The 20982-nt window shown below is 33.6% G+C and overlaps 1 protein-coding gene across 6 annotated transcripts; it reads right to left on the bottom strand.

The window, feature by feature from the left end:
• Positions 1-786: 786 nt before the first annotated feature.
• On the bottom strand, positions 787-20202 carry LOC105838204 (beta-arrestin-2). Of its 6 annotated transcripts, none has more exons than XM_012683578.3 (9): positions 19873-20202; positions 10745-10958; positions 10191-10566; positions 9720-10013; positions 8972-9109; positions 7402-7545; positions 5558-5644; positions 5171-5317; positions 787-5025 (listed from the first exon to the last, which is right to left on the bottom strand). In XM_012683578.3, exons 2-9 carry the CDS (start codon positions 10875-10877, stop codon positions 4950-4952), a joined length of 1395 nt encoding a protein of 464 aa, XP_012539032.1. In that variant the 5' UTR covers positions 10878-10958; positions 19873-20202; the 3' UTR covers positions 787-4949. The 6 variants fall into 6 exon arrangements, with proteins under 6 accessions (XP_012539032.1, XP_012539033.1, XP_012539031.1 ...); XM_012683579.3 differs by lacking the exon at positions 19873-20202 and adding an exon at positions 19402-19866; XM_012683577.3 differs by lacking the exon at positions 19873-20202 and adding an exon at positions 11108-13310.
• Between the last annotated feature and the right edge of the window lie 780 nt (positions 20203-20982).

The following is a 20982-nucleotide window of genomic DNA, read 5'->3' as shown; positions in this document are numbered from 1 at the left end:
TGATATTGCCAATTAAAGATTCCAAGTCTTCTTAACAACTTAAAAAGAAGAACGCTTTGATTAGCAAGACATGTATTTAATTTCGTCAAGGAAGAAATTTCGTATTGGATAAAGTTCGTTTCGTTAATTGCATGTTATTTCGCTAATTAAGGAACTTTTCCAACTTCCGAATGGTCGAGCAACAATGTTGTGATGCGTATTGTATGTATTTCATTATAAAAAAATCATCTTGATAAATCTAAAAAAATGTACGAAAATATTCTTTAAATGTTATATTCTTTCTTATTATTTAATAATTACATTAAATTTAATAATTTAATAATCATCTTAATAAAATAGTTGTTATATAAATTAACTACAATAATTGCTAAATATTTTTGTTACAAATGGAATTGTTGAAGTACATAAAACAATTTTTTTTTTAATTAAAATGTAATGTAATTATTAAAAAGAAAAAAAGGAAAAAACAAAATAATTTAAGAGGAATGTGTAAAATTCTCGGTAGTAAATGTTAAAAACATGTGGAGTGTACAGTTTCGATATACAGGATTTATTAAATTATTACAGCTAGTTACAATACGAGAATACACGATTTTTACATATACAATATATTATGCATTATATATATATATATATATATATATATATACACACATATATATATATATATTTACTCCGTACTATTTACTTTACATACATACACACACATACATTCGCACATTCTCTCTTCTTTTTCGCTTTTTTCTTTCTTTCTCTTTCTCTCCCTCTCTCCACTATTTCTATTAATTTTTTGTAATCTCTTTTACATACAAAACGGATTATTCACGAATGAACAGCGAACGACCATGAACGACACACGATTTTGTTTGCTAACAACATGCGGCTTTAATAAATAAGTCTTTCCTAGTACAATGTACAAGTTAGCAATAGTGGCTCTCTCTCTCTCTCTCTCTCTCGTCTTTTTCTTTTTTTGATTTACATGTGTAACAGCTGCAAAAAACCACAACACTTGTACATCAACGCGATTATATTAATTACAAATACAATCTCAAAACGCATAATATCTTCTCTTCCTTTTTCTTTTCTGTTTTCTTCTTTCCTTTGTATCTATTTTATGCAAGTTATTGTTATGCTCATCGCAATGAATTAATTACCGTCCTATATTGTATGATACAACCATTCTGATAATAGCAAATTCGTGTTTCGTTATATGCTCAATTATATTAGTTTTCATCGGTTTTATATACTCAATTACATTTTGTTTGCATAGAAATACAATTTTTTTTTTAGATACAAATGAGAGAAATTTGAGTTTTTCAGGTGCAAAATACGTTATATCGAAGAAGCGTAATCATTTGCTCTTTCTTTTCGCAGTGATTCGTTAAATACAGAGCGTCACAAAAAATTTTGCATCAAAACAATTCTAAAAAATGAAAGTTTAGAAATTCTCTTGTTTATAATTAAAGTGCTTAATATATGTATATGTTAAATATAAATTATACGTTTATTATAATATTAGATACACATTATATGCACAATCACAAAATAATATAAATTTGCAAAAAATGATATTTTCACATTGTATTTTATGATTAAAATGATTTATGTTTTTCTGTGACACTCTGAATGTATTATGATTAAAAATTTGTTTTTCTGTGACACTCTGTATGTGATACGGTTTTCTTGTATAGCAAGAAAACAATCTCGATATTAGAATTATAAAGACGGCTTCCTTTATTGACTTTATTTATCTCTCTCGCTTTACGCAGTATAATCCTTTTGTGATTCTCATGATCACAATAAAAAACGTTAACGATTTACCGCTTGCGATATAAAAAATATGCGCGCGTCCGCGGACGAATATAAAATATACTCTCATTATACAAGCCTGCACATATACACACTCATACATTTCGTTTAGAACGATAATCGAAGTGTCGACATTCGACATTCGCCGCAATCGCAAAAATTCGTTCCTTAATTAAATAGTTACGTTCGTTGAACATGTACGTTCCTCTTGTACGAAAATTTAAAAAAGAGACTTTTTAAACAAGCTATATATATATGTATATAGGACAGTTAAAATTAGGGTAATGTATAAGATTACCTGAATGAAATTGAATAAAAGGAGATATTATATGATTTATAATACAGAAAAATAAATTTAACATAATTTGTTTTAATAATACTTTTGTTAAATTTATATCCATGTAAAAGAAATTAATAATTTGTTGAATCACTAACAAATTTTTTATATAAAAAATGTATAATATTTAATTGAAAAGTCCCTTTTAGATTAAGGATTTAAATATACTTTTTTATTCTTGCAAATTATCTTTCTATTACCTTTCTCGAGAAGCATTTTTTTTTAGGAAACGGAGATATCGGCTTTGGTATGAGAGGAAATACGGCCGCATTTTTATCGCTCGTTTAACATTAAACGTGCGAAAAATGCGTAGACCACATACTTGATTAATTCGTTTAGATACAGTTTGTAAATGCTAAAGTGATAAAAAATACTATTTTTTCTTTACCTCCTACATGTGTGTGTATATATATATACACACACATATACACATACATGCACACCCACATGCATACATGTACAATGCTGTTTACAGCTTTTGTGATTTTGAAATTTCCATCATTTTAATTATCAATGTCAATTTATCTTCGTTGCCATCGTGAACTGTTCATTGTTGACTTGATTTTGTTGTAACTTGAAATTAATTGTTTCTAACAAATCTTTTGTTTAATAAAAATTTATAATCTAATTCTGAGAGATTTAATATAATTTAAATTTAATTTTTTAAGTATTTTTTTCTCTTGAGTATTTTTTATTAAATTTGATACGAAAGATAATAGATATCATGAAATAAAAAAGGCAATAAAATTGTATCAATCAAGAATATCAAAAGCAACTTCTAAAATTTATGAACGAGCAATTAAAAAAAATTCTCACAAAAGTAACGAGGTTTAATCATGTAACTTATTAGTAAGATTTGAGATAATTGGAAGTTTATCTGACAATTTTACTAAAATTTTTATAATTTAATCTTATAGCAAAATTCTTTGTCTGATGTTTAATTAGGCAATCAATATCAAATTGCTAATTATTTTTAATACGACCGAGATTATGCGATATTTTTCATTGCAAAGTGCGAAAATCGAATTCTCGAGCAGTCTTAAAAATATATATTGAAATTCAATCAATATTTACGATTACAGTGCTCGCTGTCTTAACTTAATTGAGTGTAAAATTGAAAAAGAGACACGAAATATATTAATGTTACAAATCTTACAACTTTATCAAGTTCTACCAAAATTATGCATAAATACATCTATAAATTGACATCTGCATCTCGCCATCTTTTCTTTTTTTGCATATTTCTGTGCATCTTGTTGAACATACGATTAAATTATTGCATTAAATTCTTCTAAATAGACTTTCTAGAATATTGACCATTTATAAAACAATTTTTCTCGTTGTCGCAAATGAAGTATTGTAATTATCCATACCGGAAAAATGCAATAAATATGAAACAGCTCTTTTTTTATCCTATACAGCTTTATGTTTATAATTATCCTTTATATTAACTATATATAAATTAGGTATACATTTTTGCGAAATTTATACGAAGAGCAAAAAAGCGCTTACGTTGTCTCATTTGCACAAATAATTTTGGCAATGTGTACTAACATACATATTTACTTGGCATTATTAAAATAAAATTAATAATTCACAAAGGTTTATCCTGTGCGCTGGTGTAACTTAAAAGACAGTGTACTGGCCATGTTCAAAAAATAGTAATCGTGGCTTCAATCTAAAGAATCTCATTTTCGGATTAATTTTGGATCAATCCTGTATTTATTTAATAAACTGTAAAGTTATTTTGATTAATTAAATTAATTGAATTATGCGGTAATTGAATTATATTTTCTGAACATATAATCGATTAATTAACCGAAAATATAGTAAACAGCAATTTTAATTTGTAATTTTTTAGAATTATATATATGTATATATGTATATCGAATTTTATAGATTGTATCTGCCGTTTCTTTTATTGTTAAGGAGTTTACGTTTAAGGATAAATACATCATTGGCTAGATTCTTGGATGCTCTTCCTAAAATCAGTCTTCAGAACCAGAGCATAAAATTAGCAATCGCATTGATGAAAAATTCGTAAATGTCAATTACAAAATTCGCCGCACTTTCCCAACAAATCAAAATCACTATATTAAATAAAAGACACGTGCCACTGGCTCTATTAATTATATCATTTGTTAATTGTTCCATAAATAATACACGGTTACGTTCACTTTGGTGTTCATGGCGCTTTAACAATTATTTCATCCTTGTTGTTTATCAGTTATTAAATAAGAACACGTGATGCTGTGTGAACGCTAAAGCGAACGCAGCCATAACATAGGATAATTAAAAAAAAAACAAAAGAAAAACTGTTGAATAGTTTGCTTTTAAAAAACTTCAACTTCCTACGTATTTTCCATTACTTTCAATCAGTAAAAATGACAATTGTTAAAGAAGAAATTTCTCGCTATTATTTTCCATTTGCATTTTCCAATTCTTTTATCCTACGTGAAAATCTGAAATTGCACAAAAAATGTGAGCAGCTTGCAGAATTTCTCTCTTATACAATTTTTCAAACGTTCTCTTTAATAACGTTTTTAATATTTTCCATTAAACTATTTCTGCAGTAAATTTTAAAATGTGTCAACACCGTTGTCGACACTTGCGCTCGAGGATAGCAATGACCCTACAGCAACAAACGATAAACGTCGTTGAACACTAACATCGTTTAAGTTTGTTGCTGCGACATAGCTACTATTGGCATCATTGGCGAAATTGTGCAACTTCCGTCTTGCGTGCGGCATGGTGGCGTCAAAGTCACTTGATCGATACGTGTCAAGGTGTCGGCGGAACACGGTCAAGCTTCTGTTTCGCCTTTCAACCTCAAACGAGCGAAATCTTCGAAAATTATATCATCGTCGCCATCTGCTTCCCTGAGGGTAGAAAATCACGAAGTCTATTATATAATTATTCACTAAATAAAAGTTTAAACAGGATTTTATCAATTTGATAATCGCAAATTCTTGACTTCTTATTAAAAAATAAGATTTGCTTCGAAATTTCATTTGAGATACTTACGTATCCAATTGGATGAGGTTTGTGTCAAGCGGAACTTCGCCGCTATCAGTTTTGTGCGTAGGACTTGGTCGAGCTGTGGACGGCACTGGTTCCTCCTCTTCCGGTTTGGGATGCATCAGAATGAAGGGCAGTTCCGCGACTAATTCACTATCGATCAAGTATTGTTACCAGTAATATTAAATAAAAGTGTAAAATTCCTGACTCTAAAAATGCTTAAATCTAAAGAAAATCGTGTCACACAGTCAAAACTGAAACGATTTTTCTAAAAGCGATGTATTCACTGAATAATATCCTTTTCATAGCTGTTATATAAAAACTTTTTCTTATGTTAGGTGACCGTTTAGGCCACCCCTTTGGCAGTCGATATAAATAGATAATGACACTTACCCTCCTAGAGCGCCGAGGCAAAGTTTGACTTTAACTTTGTACTGGACAATTATGCCGAGGTTTTCACGCTGCGCCGGGTCAACCACACTGCGAATTATATTTGCTGTTATTATTATGATGCATTATGACCTATTAATAAGGAACGCTACATGGCAAAAGCGCATGCAAAGTTAATTGTGTGATGGCATCATGCAACGGAAAGCAATACAGAAAAGGAACAAAAAAAATTGACTTTATTAATAGACAAAAGCAAGCGGCGACTTATACATTTGCAATACTATTTATTTAAACATTTATACAAAGCGGTAATCACGTACATATCTTTTGGTCAAGCTGTTCATGATACTAAGGCTTCGCAGCAGAAATGAAAAATTTCTAATTTGTCCATGCAACTTTACTGCAGGCACAATGCGGTGGCGATGCCATGTTTTTACGAGCATAAGCAAAAGAAGGATGGGATTTCGGTTCAAACTTTTGCTTTAAAAGTATCTTGCATCCTAAATCCCCTGGATCGCAATTTCTTAATCCTTTCGGTACCATTGGAAAATATATGTCCCAGCGAAAGTTTGAAAAGTTTTATTCGGCATAAAAAGAAGATAACGGAAAAGACGAAGGTTTCTTCTATTATGAGATATCTCAGTGAGATACGTATTAAAGTCACCAAGTTTAGTTTCATGTAATGCAAAAAAAAAGTGTAAAATTGTCTAATGTAGGTACGCGTTTTGTCGTAAAAACAATAAGATTTATTATTCTTTGGGCTGTTGTGTGTCAATATTAATGGATATTAAAACACAATTTGGCTTTAATTTTGAAGTTTTGTCAGTAGAAAAGTCTCAACAAAGTGGTATCGAAAGAGTTAAAGCACTTGGCTCTCAAAATCCATGGGTACCAACGGTTCATAGAATTCTGAGATCTTTAAGTGTTAAAATCCTGGAAAACTGTTGATCTCAAAACTTTCGATTATACATGACATCCATGGATCCTGAGTTTAAGAAATCTAGGATGCGCGGAGAAGGGACGGTTCCCAATGAATTTGAATGCGAATCTCGCAAAAACAGAATTACACGTTGTTTGACAATGATTGAGCCAGTCGCTCGCCATCTCGATCGATCGATCGTTGAGAAAAGCTTCGTTGCAGGCAGCCAACAAGTATTTTCCGAGCGTTGTGTGGAAAGCGTTGCGCACGAAAAATGCGAAATTCCCAAAGGCGTATTCGGCTGCGCGTTGCGTGCGTGTACGACACGTGTGTAATAAACGCCGTCCGCATTCTTGTTCCGCATTTAGCGTTTTAGCTTGCAAATTTCCCTATCTGTGTTGAATTTTAATTGTTTCCAAAACAACTTTATCTACAATATTATGCATCTGTGTTTGTGAATAATATTTTAACATTAAAGAAATTTATTTTAGTCCAATATATAGGAAATATATTTTGTTTTATAAATCTATTATAAATATTTATATTAAATTATACAAAGTCTCCTTATATATTTACGACATTCTGATGAATATTAAATTTCTTTTTTAGAGCAAAGTTCGTAGTGTGTCTTAATACAAAAATAAAATAGTTGTCATAATTTTCTATTCTTGTACTTCCCTTTTATTGGAAGATATATGTAGCATGTGCTTAAAGTTTAATAATCGAGATCTCTGCTATTCAAGTGCTACGTGCCTGGCAAGCTGTCGAAAGTTTAGGAAACATTATGCTAAACTTTTGCAATTTGTGAGATATAATTTCCGGATCCTTCTCGACGCTAAATACGCGACCGAAACGCGGTACGGCGTATCAATATCTAGACGTGTGTTTGCATGTGCCGCAGGCTCAGTTTCAGGCATCGCGTCCTTACAGGGTGCTGGACGCCAAATTGGTGTCCTCGTGTTTGAGTTGGCCGTCGAGGGCGAGCCCCCATTTATCTTTGTTGTTGGCCAGAAGGGGTGTCAAGGTGAACACCTTGCTCAGCGTAAAACCCGGGCCTACCGGGCATCCCTCCCTGACATTTGAACACACAATCATGAGTGCTAAGTGCGGAGCGAAATCTCGCATCGATTAATTCGCAAAACGCGCGAATTATTTTTGCTAATATGATATTCATAAATTATTCTTCTTTTATATTTTTAATATTCTCAGTATTAATTTATGTATATAATTGTAGTATATAAATAAAAATACATTAAAATACATTTTTAGATAAACTTTTTAAATATATAAAGATTGTTTGATCAAGATATGAATCAATATCTTGATTATCATTTGTTACTTTGGCTTAGTGATAATTACATTTTTACATATTTGAATCGAGAGGAGTTTCGCAGAATTCCACTTTTGCGTCAAGAAATTTATGATTGATTAAAATAGAGCAATGTAAACAAATCGAATTAATCATGTTTTCAGTAACACTCATATACGTTGTAATAGTATGATGATATATCAGCTTGTGCCTCACGCTGCGTTACACGTTGTGAAAGACGAGAACAGGACGAGGGCTTAATAATACTGTGTACTTGAGTGCCTGAAAGGGTTATACAGGACGTGAGACATTTACGGTTATATATTAATGCAGAAATATTTACTTTAAAAATTCGTATATATTTCAATAGCAAAGAAAAGAATATGATCTAGAGATATTTTAATAAGGAAATGGGAGAGAGAAAGAAGGAAGAAAGTGTATGTATATAAAGATAGAAAGAGAGAGAGAGAGAGAGAGAGAGAGAAAGGGGAACTTTGCAAAGGAAATGAGACCACCACCGTTCGAGATTCATACGTGATTACAGGCCACCGCGTCAAAAATCCCCAGCACAAAATCACCAAGAAAATGTTACCATTCCATTTACTTTTTTTGCATTTAATATAAAAAAAAAGAGAATGAAAAAGAGGCTGGTAACGGATTTGTTTTTTAATATCTTTTTATTAATTTTGTAATTATTTTATAATTTGTAATTATAATGGAAAGCAAACGTCTTTCTGCAGTTGACACTTTGAACCGAAGAAATTTTATTCAATTTAATTTATTTCATTAATTTAAATTTTCTAATTTTTTTAAACAAGTTTATTAAATTTTAATTTTTTATACACATATTTTATTAATTATACAGTAACTTTTATGTTGTAAAATTTGAAAGATTAATTAATTTATTCTAATTTAAGTGTTGTAATGAATCAAATTGTCTTTCTCATTAATTTGATAAAGCTATCATAAAAGAGAATTTGACAGCATGTTGTCATTATGTTTCGTCTTTATTAGTACTTGAACGCGACGAGTCTCTTTAAAATCCGGACATTTGCCACAAGATATTTATCACTGTTTATTTGATCGATTTCCAACCTCCGTCATCTCTCTCTTTTTTTTTTTTTTAGTATCCGGCGGAAGAGGTGAGAGAGTAATGAGGGAAATAGCGAGCTCTTAATCTCGCACTCACATTGTACTAGACGCGAGATTGGTGTCCTCATGTTTAAGCTGACCATCTAGAGCAAGACCCCGCTTGTCTTTGTTCTCAGCAAGCGTCGGCCTTAGAGAAAACACCTTACTCAGGGTGAATCCTGGCGCTACCCCTATACTGCCAGTGCAATAATTTTATTTTCCTGCTCGCGTCTCAGTCCTGTTTATCGCGTGTTATCGCGCTCACCGTGTGTTTAATCGCTAAAAAACTTTGACGTAGTTTAAGCTGGTCACAATCGCCAGAGACCCGCCGTTATCTATATCTATTATATTTCGAATGATGCTTGTACCATAGATCATTAAATTTTAGACCATTAAAAGCGCTAAATTTGTCGTTTGGATTACAAACTGTTTGAAACTAACAGCTTATTAAATTAAAAAGTGTTAACTCAAACCTAAGGCTGTTTTTATGTAGTTGATGATTAAAAAGCGGTTCTTGAGAATGATCATAATTTGTAAGTTAAGGAAATTTTTATTGAACGTTAAACAATTATTTTCTCTCTATTCCTTGAGAAATTTAATTTAAAAAATAATTGTATTAAAAATTTTTAATGACTCGATGATACCAACGTTAAGAGATATTTGTAACGAAAATTTAACTTTGAAATTTACGTTTGGTGTTGTCATCAAAACGGCTTTTTAAATCACATTATGTTTGTTACAACGCGGGGTGCGATCTCTTTGTCTTTCGGTAAAGAATCGATGATAATTAGTTAGGGAATACTCACTCGCTCTCGGCCTCGGCGACGGTGCACTTGTACTGCGCCGTGGAAAACAGGCAGATATCCGCGAACTGTCTAACCGACACTTTTATCTTTTTCACAGTCCGGTTGCTATTGTTTGCTATGTGCACGTTCACAGCTATATTTTCGCCATGGTGATACAGCTCCTTATCGAGGGAGGCTTCCAGATGTAGCTTGTTCGGGGACATCATAAACTCTTTGCTGACCTCTACCGAGGGCTGCTCCCCTTGTTTCGATGGCGCGTACATAATCTTCCTGATCGCCAACCTCACGCAGCTCCTACGAGTTGAATCAATTTCATCGATTTAATTATGATAAAATAATTGAACAGATTAGTTGCCGCTTTAACAATATCAAAATATTTCTACATGAGAATTTTTCATATCAAATTTATTTTATTTTGAAAAATTGCTTCTTAAAAAAATAACCTTTTTTAACGAATTAAGGAATTCGTACCGTTTGTGCGGTTTGTCGTCTTGCGTTTCGCCTACGAATGCCTTCAGTTCGTAATCGACACCACAGGGTTTGCCGGTATCACCAGGCGCCGGTTGTAGAGTGACCGAAGCGGGACAGTGGGGTGGTAACTCGAAGTAAAAGGGGTACGCATTGCTGCCAAGCTTCTTGATCAACCTCTCCTGCAGTCGCGTCAGCTCTCTGGGGGGCTGAGATCCTTGTAATACCGGGTAAATCTGTTCTGCTGCTAGATAGAGGTCCTTACGAAAGGTCAGCCCGAGAACATCCAAATCCTCCCTCCCGTACTTAAATGCCGCGAGAACATGACCGAACACTTTTCGGTCCTTTATGTAGTCAGGGTCGATCAAGACGACCCCGTCTGAAATTTATAAAAATATCTTTCAATATAAAATTCCGAGGGAAATATTCATTTTCACGAAATCGTTATATTGGAAAACTGTTCATATACGTATTTATATACAACGCAACTGTATCTATTAACAGAATTTATACATTATTCTTTTGAAAGCGCGTAGGTTATTATGATGGATACGTGCCAATAGGATCGACATGTGTGATGTGATCGACGAAATCTCTCTTGCCAAGATAAACCGTGATCTTGCCATTGAGACTGGACTTCTTGAAGACACGGGTGGCTTGTCGTTTGTTGACACTGTCTATAGTGTCCATCGTGGCGACCTCGGGGCCCACGTTGGCCCCTAACTCATTTGAGTCCTCAGTGTCCGAAAAGTCCGACTCCGAGCTCTCCCACTGTCAACAGAAATAAGAAGTTATTGACGAAAAGATTTATTTATCTTAATTGTAGAACCGGCATCTTTTGAAATTTTTCTTTATATATAATATGACATAAAACTTTTCTTCTCTTTTATTACAGTTTTTGTTTTTTATTTTAAATTTACCTCTATCATATTCTCCCCTAATTCTTTCATTGCTGCAGGTACTTTTGTTTAATTATTAGTAGAATTGCAGTATTTATAAGAATTAGACTACGTCACTGGCACTTGTGAAGATAATCAGAGTATCTTGAATTACTAAATTAATTTAATCTACTTGTAAAACTTAATTTAATTTAATTATATTATTTTTAATACAAAACTACTTTTTCAATTTTCTACTTTTCTTATAAGTTTTACGTTCAAAGGTTTATTGTACGCGAACTAATTTCAAAACAACGTTAATCTGACGAGTCTTTCTGAAAAATATCAGCGCGTGTATTTATCGTTGCATTTTACGGAGTCACAACTTTGTATACACAAATTTGCATTTTTTTTTTATTTCGCTACTATAATAAACCGGTTGTTCTAAATTAAAATTATGTCGAAATGCGAACGCGGTGAAAGATGGCGTAGTTCTTCGGGACGACGCCGAGCTTGCACTGAACTGCTCCAGCAAATGGATGTCAATTTCAATCGGTGCTCGTATAATACTTAATACGATAATGCTCGTACAATAATTTGTACTCGCGGGATTTACACGCCGCGTGCCGCTATCGGCTACAGATACATACACGAATGATCAAATGTAATACGAGAGATGGATTTATATCGAGTGTTGTTATATAAATAAAAAATGAAAGAGAAAGAGAAAGGAAAGAAGAGAAAGAAAAATATTCCAAAAATAGCTTTGAATCTTGCAAATTTAAATTGGATCTTTCTTTGTTTATCTCACAGACAAATGTCAATTTTTCCAATTCTCGAAAGTATTAAAGAATCAAATAAAGTTAGCTGTTAAATAAAGTTTACTTTTAATTATTTGAAGAGTAAGATCGTATTACCAATTTACACTTCTAAAGCTTAATTTATCCTGTCTTAATAGTTTTACCATTAAATTGTTGATCAAATTTTCCTTGAGGCGAAATCGATGCTAAGTTCATTAAGGCAGAGAAAGGAGAATTTTATGAGAGAAATTTATTTCTATTTAATTTTCTGGCTATTTAAATACATTTCGCTATTGAATGTACTTGTTAGAAGAACATCTAGTCTGTATCTAATATTAGGAAAATACAATATTTTTTTTCCTTCTTTCATAATATTTTAAATTAGTCAGAAAAAACGGTACAAAAATATTTTATTACTTAATACATTAGATATTTTAGTAAATATTTTATTAACAATGAAAAGGAGAACAAAATTCTGGTTTGTGGTAACATTATATACTTATAATCGGAAATATGCGAGAATACAAGATTATGTTGCATGTTAAATGTTAAAATAGAAAGGAATGAGGAACTTGCGCACATATTTGACGTCATTGTGCCAAATGTTATCGCAGAACATCGAAATATGTATTTCTTTATCAATCTGTGCGCCATAATCTCCGAGGTCTTTCTAACTACATATCGCGAAGATAAAATTAAGATTAGGTGGAGGAAGAGGGGAGAAAGTTCTACTTTAATAAAGACTCAGTTGTTCAATGCGTAAATATTAAATGTCGTTATATCAAATTATTAAAATCGTATATTGAACACTTATACAAATATAGCTGAAATTTTGGTGCAACATTTATTATGTTGAGTATTTTAAATCACCCCGAAGGAATACTGGAGAGAATTTTGTAGGAAAAAATTACTAGCAAATAGTAAGCGTGTACCAAGGAAGAATTATGAGATTCTTTTTTACTATATTTTTCATCAAGTTACCACAAGTATTTATATTACTTGTGGTATAATTCTTTAAAATTTTTTCTCATGGTCCATAATTACTATCATATTACATAGTAATATTTGATGAATATAAAGTTTTTTCCGTGTAGGAGAATACAATGTGGATTTATTACTCTTTAATAAAATAAGAATTTCCATTTCGTTTATTATCCGCAAATTCCGGCGGAATAATTCTTTAAACGATTTAGGGCAAATTTCGCATGCTGGGTCAACGGACGGAAGCTAGTCTTACGATTCATTTGACGTCACTCGCACGTTATCTGGTCTGGTATAAATGCGTGAGCAGGCATTCTCGCGGTTGTTATCGCGATTCTCCATAAATCAACTAATAGCGAAAAAAAAAAAAACCAATTACGCCCAGAAACATAAACCAATCGGTAAACTCCATTTATTTTAATAAAATGTTTATTCAACGATATTATGAGATACTAAATGAGATTATTTAATTGAGGTGGTGTGTTAAATTTATACAATAAATACATATTTACACGTGTAAGATATTCTATTAATATTTATTCGAGTATTTTATTTTTTTCTTCATTTCATTAAGTAAAATATTGGGAATAAATCAATTGGCAGTTATTTAACATGTAGACATTTGATTTTGCTCATTTCAGTCATGTTTAATTTCCTTCACGTTCAATTTTGTTTTAAGAGGATTGAAATGAAGGATAAAGAGAGCACAGATTAATTTATTCAGTACATTATCGCGCTACACGTTACACGTCAGGCACAATCATTACTGTCTCATTTTCTCTTGCAAAGTCTTCTCTTATATCGAGGAGTATTCGGTTTCCGGACACGGAATTCCAATTAATTCTTTCTTTCGTTTCGCGGATTCCGCTGTTGTTTAACGAGCTCTTATCGTCCGATTTCGAAGCCCGATTGCGCTTTTGATGACGAATAAACGACGTAGAAGCGTACGAGTGATGGCGTTACATACTAAGTTGCCTGTAGTTTAGCGCACTTATAACTGTTACAGTGATTCTATAACCGGCGCGAAACCACCGGGAATCATGCTACTCAATCGCCGTTGACGTCATTATTCTGTATACACTGAGTGTACCCCCCGATTCGTCCTAGAACTCCTAGAAATCCGATTCGAGAAACTAGATTATTCAGAAGCTATTATATAGCTAACTATACCATTATTCGGATTGCGTCGAGACTTTGTGCGACAATGAGATCTTTTAATTCTAATGTGCAGCCTATTTCTTAAACAAATTATTGTTTTCATTTTTCAACACGTGATGTTAAATAATTTTGTCTTAAACATTTCTTATTTCATTTTAAATTAAGAAGAGAAAAGTGATATCTGCCGTTGAAAGGCTGAACATAAATGAGAGACAAAATTATTTTTAACTTTGTTAAAATTAGTCAAAGAAAATTGTTCGGAGATTTTCGAACACCCTATACATGGCTAAAATAAACGTCAGATAAACGATACGAATGTTCGGTGTTCGTAACTTAAAATGTTTGACAGGTTGATCCCAGCTGAAATAACTTATTTAGGCAAGGCACGAATTAATTCAACAGGGGAAAAGGAGAGGAAAAACGTAGAATACGTAGAGAACCTGGTGAAAGGTCTCGTTTACCAGTAATGAACAGTTACGTTTATTTTAATTTTACTACAATTAATTTATTTTCTTTTCCCATTTTACTTTACAATTTACTGAATTTAAATTTTAATAACTTGAAAATTCTGAATTATATTTTTCTCCAAGTTTGAAATACAAATATCGTGATTACGGTGAAATAAAAATTTTTATGAAATGTTCTCGTAGAAAGTTGGACTAAGTAAATTTAACTTTATTAAAATATAGTTTAGCTTTATTTCTATATTCACTTTCGTGTACAACTTCATATATAATTTCAATTTTGAAGGTTCGAGGTAAAATGTTTCTTTCTGCATGTTGTACATGCACAATTTTTCTTCTTGAATTTGCCTAATGGTATGGGAAATTCTGTGGCTAGCGGGAAATTCTGCAGGAAATTTTCGCACACGTGAGGGCTGATAAACGAGCCACTATATTGCACAATTTATTAGCTATTATCGGACATATTGCGTGTGGGCCATGTTGCGAGGTTCTGCGTCGCGCAAGCTTTTGATGGGATGGTACACGATAAATGATAAAGCTACGCTGTAGTGAAATACGCATATTCTATTATTTTGCAATTGGTCACTCGAAAATTATAGCGTAATAAAATAATTGGAAATTCTTTTTAAAAAATATGAAAAAATTAAAGGCAAGTTAAATTTATTTTTATTTATAATAGCTTTTCTTTATTAAATTATTGAATATATTATATAAATAATTGTATATCTTACTTAATTGATCTTTAATAGTTATTATTGCAATTATTATTTATTTTATTTATTACATACCTTGTGTTTTTAAAACTGTGTTACTTTATTCATTAAATTATTATTGAAATAAGAATAACAATCATATTTTTTATTATAGCAATTTTATTATTTATTATAATCTGTACAATTAAATTTTTTGAAAATCCTAAAAAATTTAATTACAATTTCTATAAACCCAAGTCTTTTAAAAATATATACATATATAGTTTATTAATAAAAATCGACAGGAAGTTGATTGAAAAAATATTACTCTATCGATATAAAGATATTTACTGATTAGATTTCAATAGTTATCTCGATGAAAGAGAGAGAGAAAGAGAAATTGGGTCTCTGGAGCTTCGTCATCGTTAACAAACAACGAGATAAAAATGAATTCACACGTTTGCTGCTTATATCCGGCTGTGTACATAAAAATGTAATTGGTAACTATCAAATATCATCGCGTCAAGGTCGGTACATCATGTTGTTTCCTGCTCATTTCACACGACTTCAATCCCCAGCAGAAGCTGTATCCGGAATCATATAATATGATTAAATTAAATTTTCATACATTCATCACATCTGTTTCTCTCATTTTTTAAATGTATAATTAAATTCAATACTTATCGGTCTATTACATTCATTCACTGGCGAATTTCGAAAGTTTTTCAAAAATCGCTAATAAAACTGAATGTTTTACATTAACGATGTGATAATTAAAAAAAAATTTCCGATTTCTCCGATATCGAACAAACCACAAATTTTAAGGAGATTTGATCCGTGTTTAATGGCTTTTTTTTTTAAGTGTTGTGCTTCGAAGAGCAACCACACCGACAGGAGCAACTTAACGAAGTTAGCGGATAATTCTGCGTGATTAAACTATCCCAGATTAAGTTAAAACTCTCACGACTTCGTAGAATACGAATATTGATCCGAGAGTCACCGCATGAACTTCGACCATTCCTCTTCCTCTTTTGTAGCGTTCAGTTAAGAGTTTTTAACAGCGGAAAAAGTTACGCGACAAGAATTGTGCCCCGTAAAACATCGTGCTAATCAATAAATGCAATAATAGAATTCACGAGATTTTTTATTAAAAATAAATACTACATAAATAGATAAAATCCGATTTTAACATAAAAATGAGTAATAATTTTAGAACACGCATGAGTAATAATTTTAGAAATAATTGTAAATTAGACAAATAATTTATCATAATTAATATATTATTGTTTTGGACTCAATTTATATTATTTATGTTAACTTTTTTATTTGTATAATAAATAGGATATAAATGTTTGATATATTATCAACGCATCGAGTATATTGTTGTTATATTTAAAATTATAGTAGTCACGCAATTAAATTCAACAAAGAAACGGTAGTTACAAGAGCAATTCTAATTTACAGCACGACAAACTGTTGCATTTCTCATTCATAACGCATAATAAATGCATTTATTGAATAGAATAAAATCGATGGGTAATTGGCTGAACGCGCCGTGTTTACGTATTGTGCAAATTGCATTAAACGCTTCGTTTAATCGCTGCGTCTTCGGCAATCCGACTATCGATCATCGATAACATCAAGGACGCCGGGATGCAACTCGTGATAATGAGCGGCGAAAAAAAAAAAGGCGCGATTCATATTCACATTCGGTCCTTGCGTGTAAGATTCGTCAACGGAGCAAAAATGTCGAGCGTTCTCTTTTTCGTTTGATTGAAGAAACTGTATAAGATATAATCGGAGATATACGATATAAAAGTAAAAGATACGCGATGGTATGTGGATAGATACACTGAAAAAAAAAGTAATATATTCAATAAGATATGTTACTGCTGCCAATTACAGACATACTCAATACAATAATATATGCTGTTGCAGTGTCAACGTTGTACTTGCATTAATAGCAAATATTATTGTATTGAGTATTTTATGTAGTTGGCAGCCCGCAATCACACATGTTATTGGCTATATTACATTTTTGTCTGTGTAGAAATACAGGATTAGAGAAATACGAAGCGTAACAAAACACATGGGTTTAAGGGAGAAATATTAAGACCGATAAGTTAAAAGAATAATTAATAAATTTTAACGGAAAATTCATATTGTTTCATAATTTTTATGCTTTGTTTATAATAATGATCGGAGGTTTTATGTAACAGCTTACGTAATGATCATCAGCCTCGTGATAATGATCTACGACGTAAGCTCTGCCATGTTTTTTTCCGCGGAATAATTTTAAAGTTATTTTTCTACATACATTACTTACATTCGATACTGTGTTGCGTATCGAATTGAACGGTGCATAATGATTCTCCTCATCTGATCATCACTCATCTGATGTCATTTATTTCCTTATCGAAATGAAAGAGAAGGAAAAAGAGAGAGAGAGAGAGAGAGAGAGAGAGAGAGAGAGAGAGAGAGAGAGAGAGAGAGAGAGAGAGAGAGACGTCCGAGAGGATGAAAGGCAAAAGGTTAAATTCCCAGAAAGTGCATTCGCCGCATTCTCTCTTGTGCTTCTTCGAAAAAAGAAGGGAGCTTATCACGACGGTATTTGTCAACGTCAGCCCGGATCTTTTTACGGTCGTCCGTCCACGTTTCGACAACGGCGGCTGACGGCAGTCGGGTCGCGTGGCTATCGACTATTCTGGAGGAGAATGCGTCGATGCATCTTCCATTGCGGCGCGCAATTAACGTCGCGCGGAAAAGCGATGGTGAAAAGCGGGACTATCGATTGGCGTGATAGACGGGGCCGGCCTGTCGGCCGTCGTACGTTCGATTTTCGATACATCGGGTCAGAAACCACACGATTGTGGATGTAACATTGATGATGTCTCGCCCGATAACGGGGGTAAATGTACACGTCGGCTCTTTCTCCCTTTCCCTTTCGCCCCTTGCGTTATTATGCTGTCTCGGAGGAAGAGAGAATCTACCCTACTTGCATCTCGATAACGATAATCGAGCCGTCATTTATGTCGGCGGCTCTAATAAATGAGCATTTTCGGGCAAATGTTTTCGGTCGGTTCGCATAAATTCGTGCCGTAAAATGGCTTTATATATTGTTTGCGAGATACGATATTGCAGTGATAATAAAATTCATAATGATAGTGATAAAAGCGAATTACGTAGGCAACGTAATATCGTAATTTACGGCACTATAATCAAGCATCATCAATTTAATAAAATCCGCTAAAGGCAAATAAATAAATCAATTTTAGTAATGAAAATAAATAATAGAACCAAAGATTGAGAGCAGTAAATGTAAATTAAAATGGAAAACCTTGCGTAACAAAATTCTTGCAGTAAAATGAATATTCAATTAACTGATATCCAATGTAAATTGTTGCATAAGGAAAACGTAAATTACGAGCGTTACATAATTAATGTAATTAACGGAAAAATAAAAGTGAAAAGTACAGGAAGTAGACGAGTTTTCCAGCAATTATTAACGTAATACCGCAATAATTAATGAGAGATTAATTATACGCAATCTTCGGGACCTCCTGTTAATGAGAGAATTTCTTCTCGACATCTTTTCACACGATCGCACGTACATTTTCAGTGTTTTTTTTTTAAATTTATTACAACAAAATGTAAAAATTCGGAAAGCCCCTCTTGCACTCGGAAAAGTTATGATTTCTTCTATTTTTTTATAACGAGTTTGTCTATATAAATTAAATGTATCGTGCACAATGATTGTTAAACAATTGCTACCGATTCAAGTACTTTTTAATACAGCTTTTACAATAAAAGTCCATCCATCCATCCAAACAGATTCTTTCCACAGTTTCCACTTAAAAAAATAAAAATTGACTAACCAAATAAAATTATATAGGACGCAATATGGTATTCTATATTTTAGACACTTGTATAATTAATTTACCTTTTTTTATTTACGTATATTTTATAAAGTTATCTATATTTGAATTCTAGAATGTTAGATTTTGAAGATGCATGCTTCTATTAATAAAGTTCATTCATAAAAGTCTTTGAAATAGAGGTTTCAAGGATAACTTTTCGTCTTTCAAAAGTAACATTTATAAGTTAATTCAGCGCATTTTTACCCAGGTTTCTTATTTTTTTTTTATACATGCGTATTAGAAACGGTGATTGTAAACGGTGATATAAGAGAAGAAACAGTATATCCTACGGTTAAGTTTGTTTACAAGCGGGCGCATACGTACTTCGCGTGCAAGTCACTTTTTCGGACTCGTTGGAATTTCCGGAATTCCGGCTGGCTGGCGTCCCGTTGAAACGACTCAAGGGGGGGGGGGGGGAGGCGGGAACGATCCGCTCCTGTTTCTCCTCTCGCGTGTGTAGAAGTCGTAGTCGGAGCAACGAAATGTGCCCCGGCCCGAACGGACGGCGATGAATACCTCGAGAGAGACGAAGCTCGGATCCTCACGCTAGCGCGATACGACGCGTCGAGAACGAGCGTACAAACGTATTTCCGCGAGGATGAAAAATTGCGTGCGATTGCGAGAACGATGAAATAATAACGGTCGGTCTCTCGGTGTAGCGGGGAACCGGAGGAGGGAGGGAAAGGAGGGAGGGGGGGCGAAGGCAGAGTATCGAGGGGGAATCCTCCGGGCCGGAAGCCGCGCGAGACTTTTCCGGCGAACTCGTCTTGCTTCGTTCGTCCTGTTCGACCTTACCTAAGATCCCGCTGTGATCGTCCGCGTCGCGGGCCCACACCCTCTCTTCAGGTGCTCCACCGGAGCTGTCACTGTCGGCTGCGGCGCGACGCGTCGCGACGGCGCGACGCTCCCACGCGACTCACCCCGGCGACTCGCCCCCCCCGGCACTCGTGCGTGCACAACGACGGCGACCACCACCGTCGTTAGGTAGTACTTGTCGCGGAGGGCCTCGCGCACAAAGAGGACGACTGCTGGTCCGCCCGACTGCTCATCGGTGTCGGAAACGCGCACCGCGACCCACCGTGATTACTGAACCGGAGCTGCGAGCACGTCGCACCGTCGCACGACCCACAGAAGCGCGCCAGTGCCTCCCCGAGTTCGCTCCGATTCAGAGGAAAGTCCCTATATTTCCTCTGGGCACTAGAGAGCCTTTAATCAGAGTGGCGACATAAGAGAGATTCCGCCATGTTTCGTCGAAATCGTGCGAGCGAGAAAGAGATATGTCTCTGTCTAACACAGTATTGCAAGCTGACAGAAGGTTATAAAAACAGTATTGACATTGACATTTGTGCAAAATGGTTGGATAAACTATACCCTTTTGTAATAATAATTCCATATGTATATGTACACTATTTATTTCTAATTTTTTCAATAAAAATACAAATATTTAGATTTGAAAATCGGCGGGACCTGATGAAATATGGCGGACCAATCAAAAGTGGCTTTCACATGGCGCCACTCTGATTAAAGGCTCTCTACTGGGCACTGGACTCGAACGCCCCAGGCAGGTAATTTGGATTTGTCCGGGGTTTTACGCGAAAGAAATGTCAATGGTATTTGAGAACGTAGAAAAAGAATGATAAGAAATTGAACGAATAGAATCGATCACTTGCTTCGCTAGATTTTTATTTGTAATTTTATATTGTTCTCTCTCTCTCTCTTTCTTCTCTCTTTCTATTTGAACAGATGTTCAGCATGTTACGAAGAGAAAGTCACTAGCAAAACATATGGTACATTCTTTTTATATTTCCCAGTTGAAACATTTAAATTATTGAAATAAGCAAACATGTTTTTTGAGCAGGAATTTAAGTGAAAGAAGAAAAAAATTCTAGGAAATGCAGGTTAAAA

The sequence above is a fragment of the Monomorium pharaonis genome, chromosome 5 (assembly GCF_013373865.1).
Source record: "Monomorium pharaonis isolate MP-MQ-018 chromosome 5, ASM1337386v2, whole genome shotgun sequence".
NCBI lineage: Eukaryota > Metazoa > Arthropoda > Insecta > Hymenoptera > Formicidae > Monomorium > Monomorium pharaonis.
This window is presented reverse-complemented; position numbering and strand designations above follow the sequence as displayed.

What these genes read in the sequence shown, in the direction of transcription:
- LOC105838204 (XM_012683577.3), bottom strand. Translation starts at nt 11,137, where the DNA reads ATGAAAGAATTAGGGGAGAATATGATAGAG. An exon ending in AATCTCGCGTCTAGTACAAT is followed by an intron (nt 7,546 to 8,971) that starts GTGAGTGCGAGA and finishes TTCAAATGTCAG; the next exon opens with GGAGGGATGCCCGGTAGGCC. An exon ending in AATTTGGCGTCCAGCACCCT is followed by an intron (nt 5,645 to 7,401) that starts GTAAGGACGCGA and finishes TATAATTCGCAG; the next exon opens with TGTGGTTGACCCGGCGCAGC.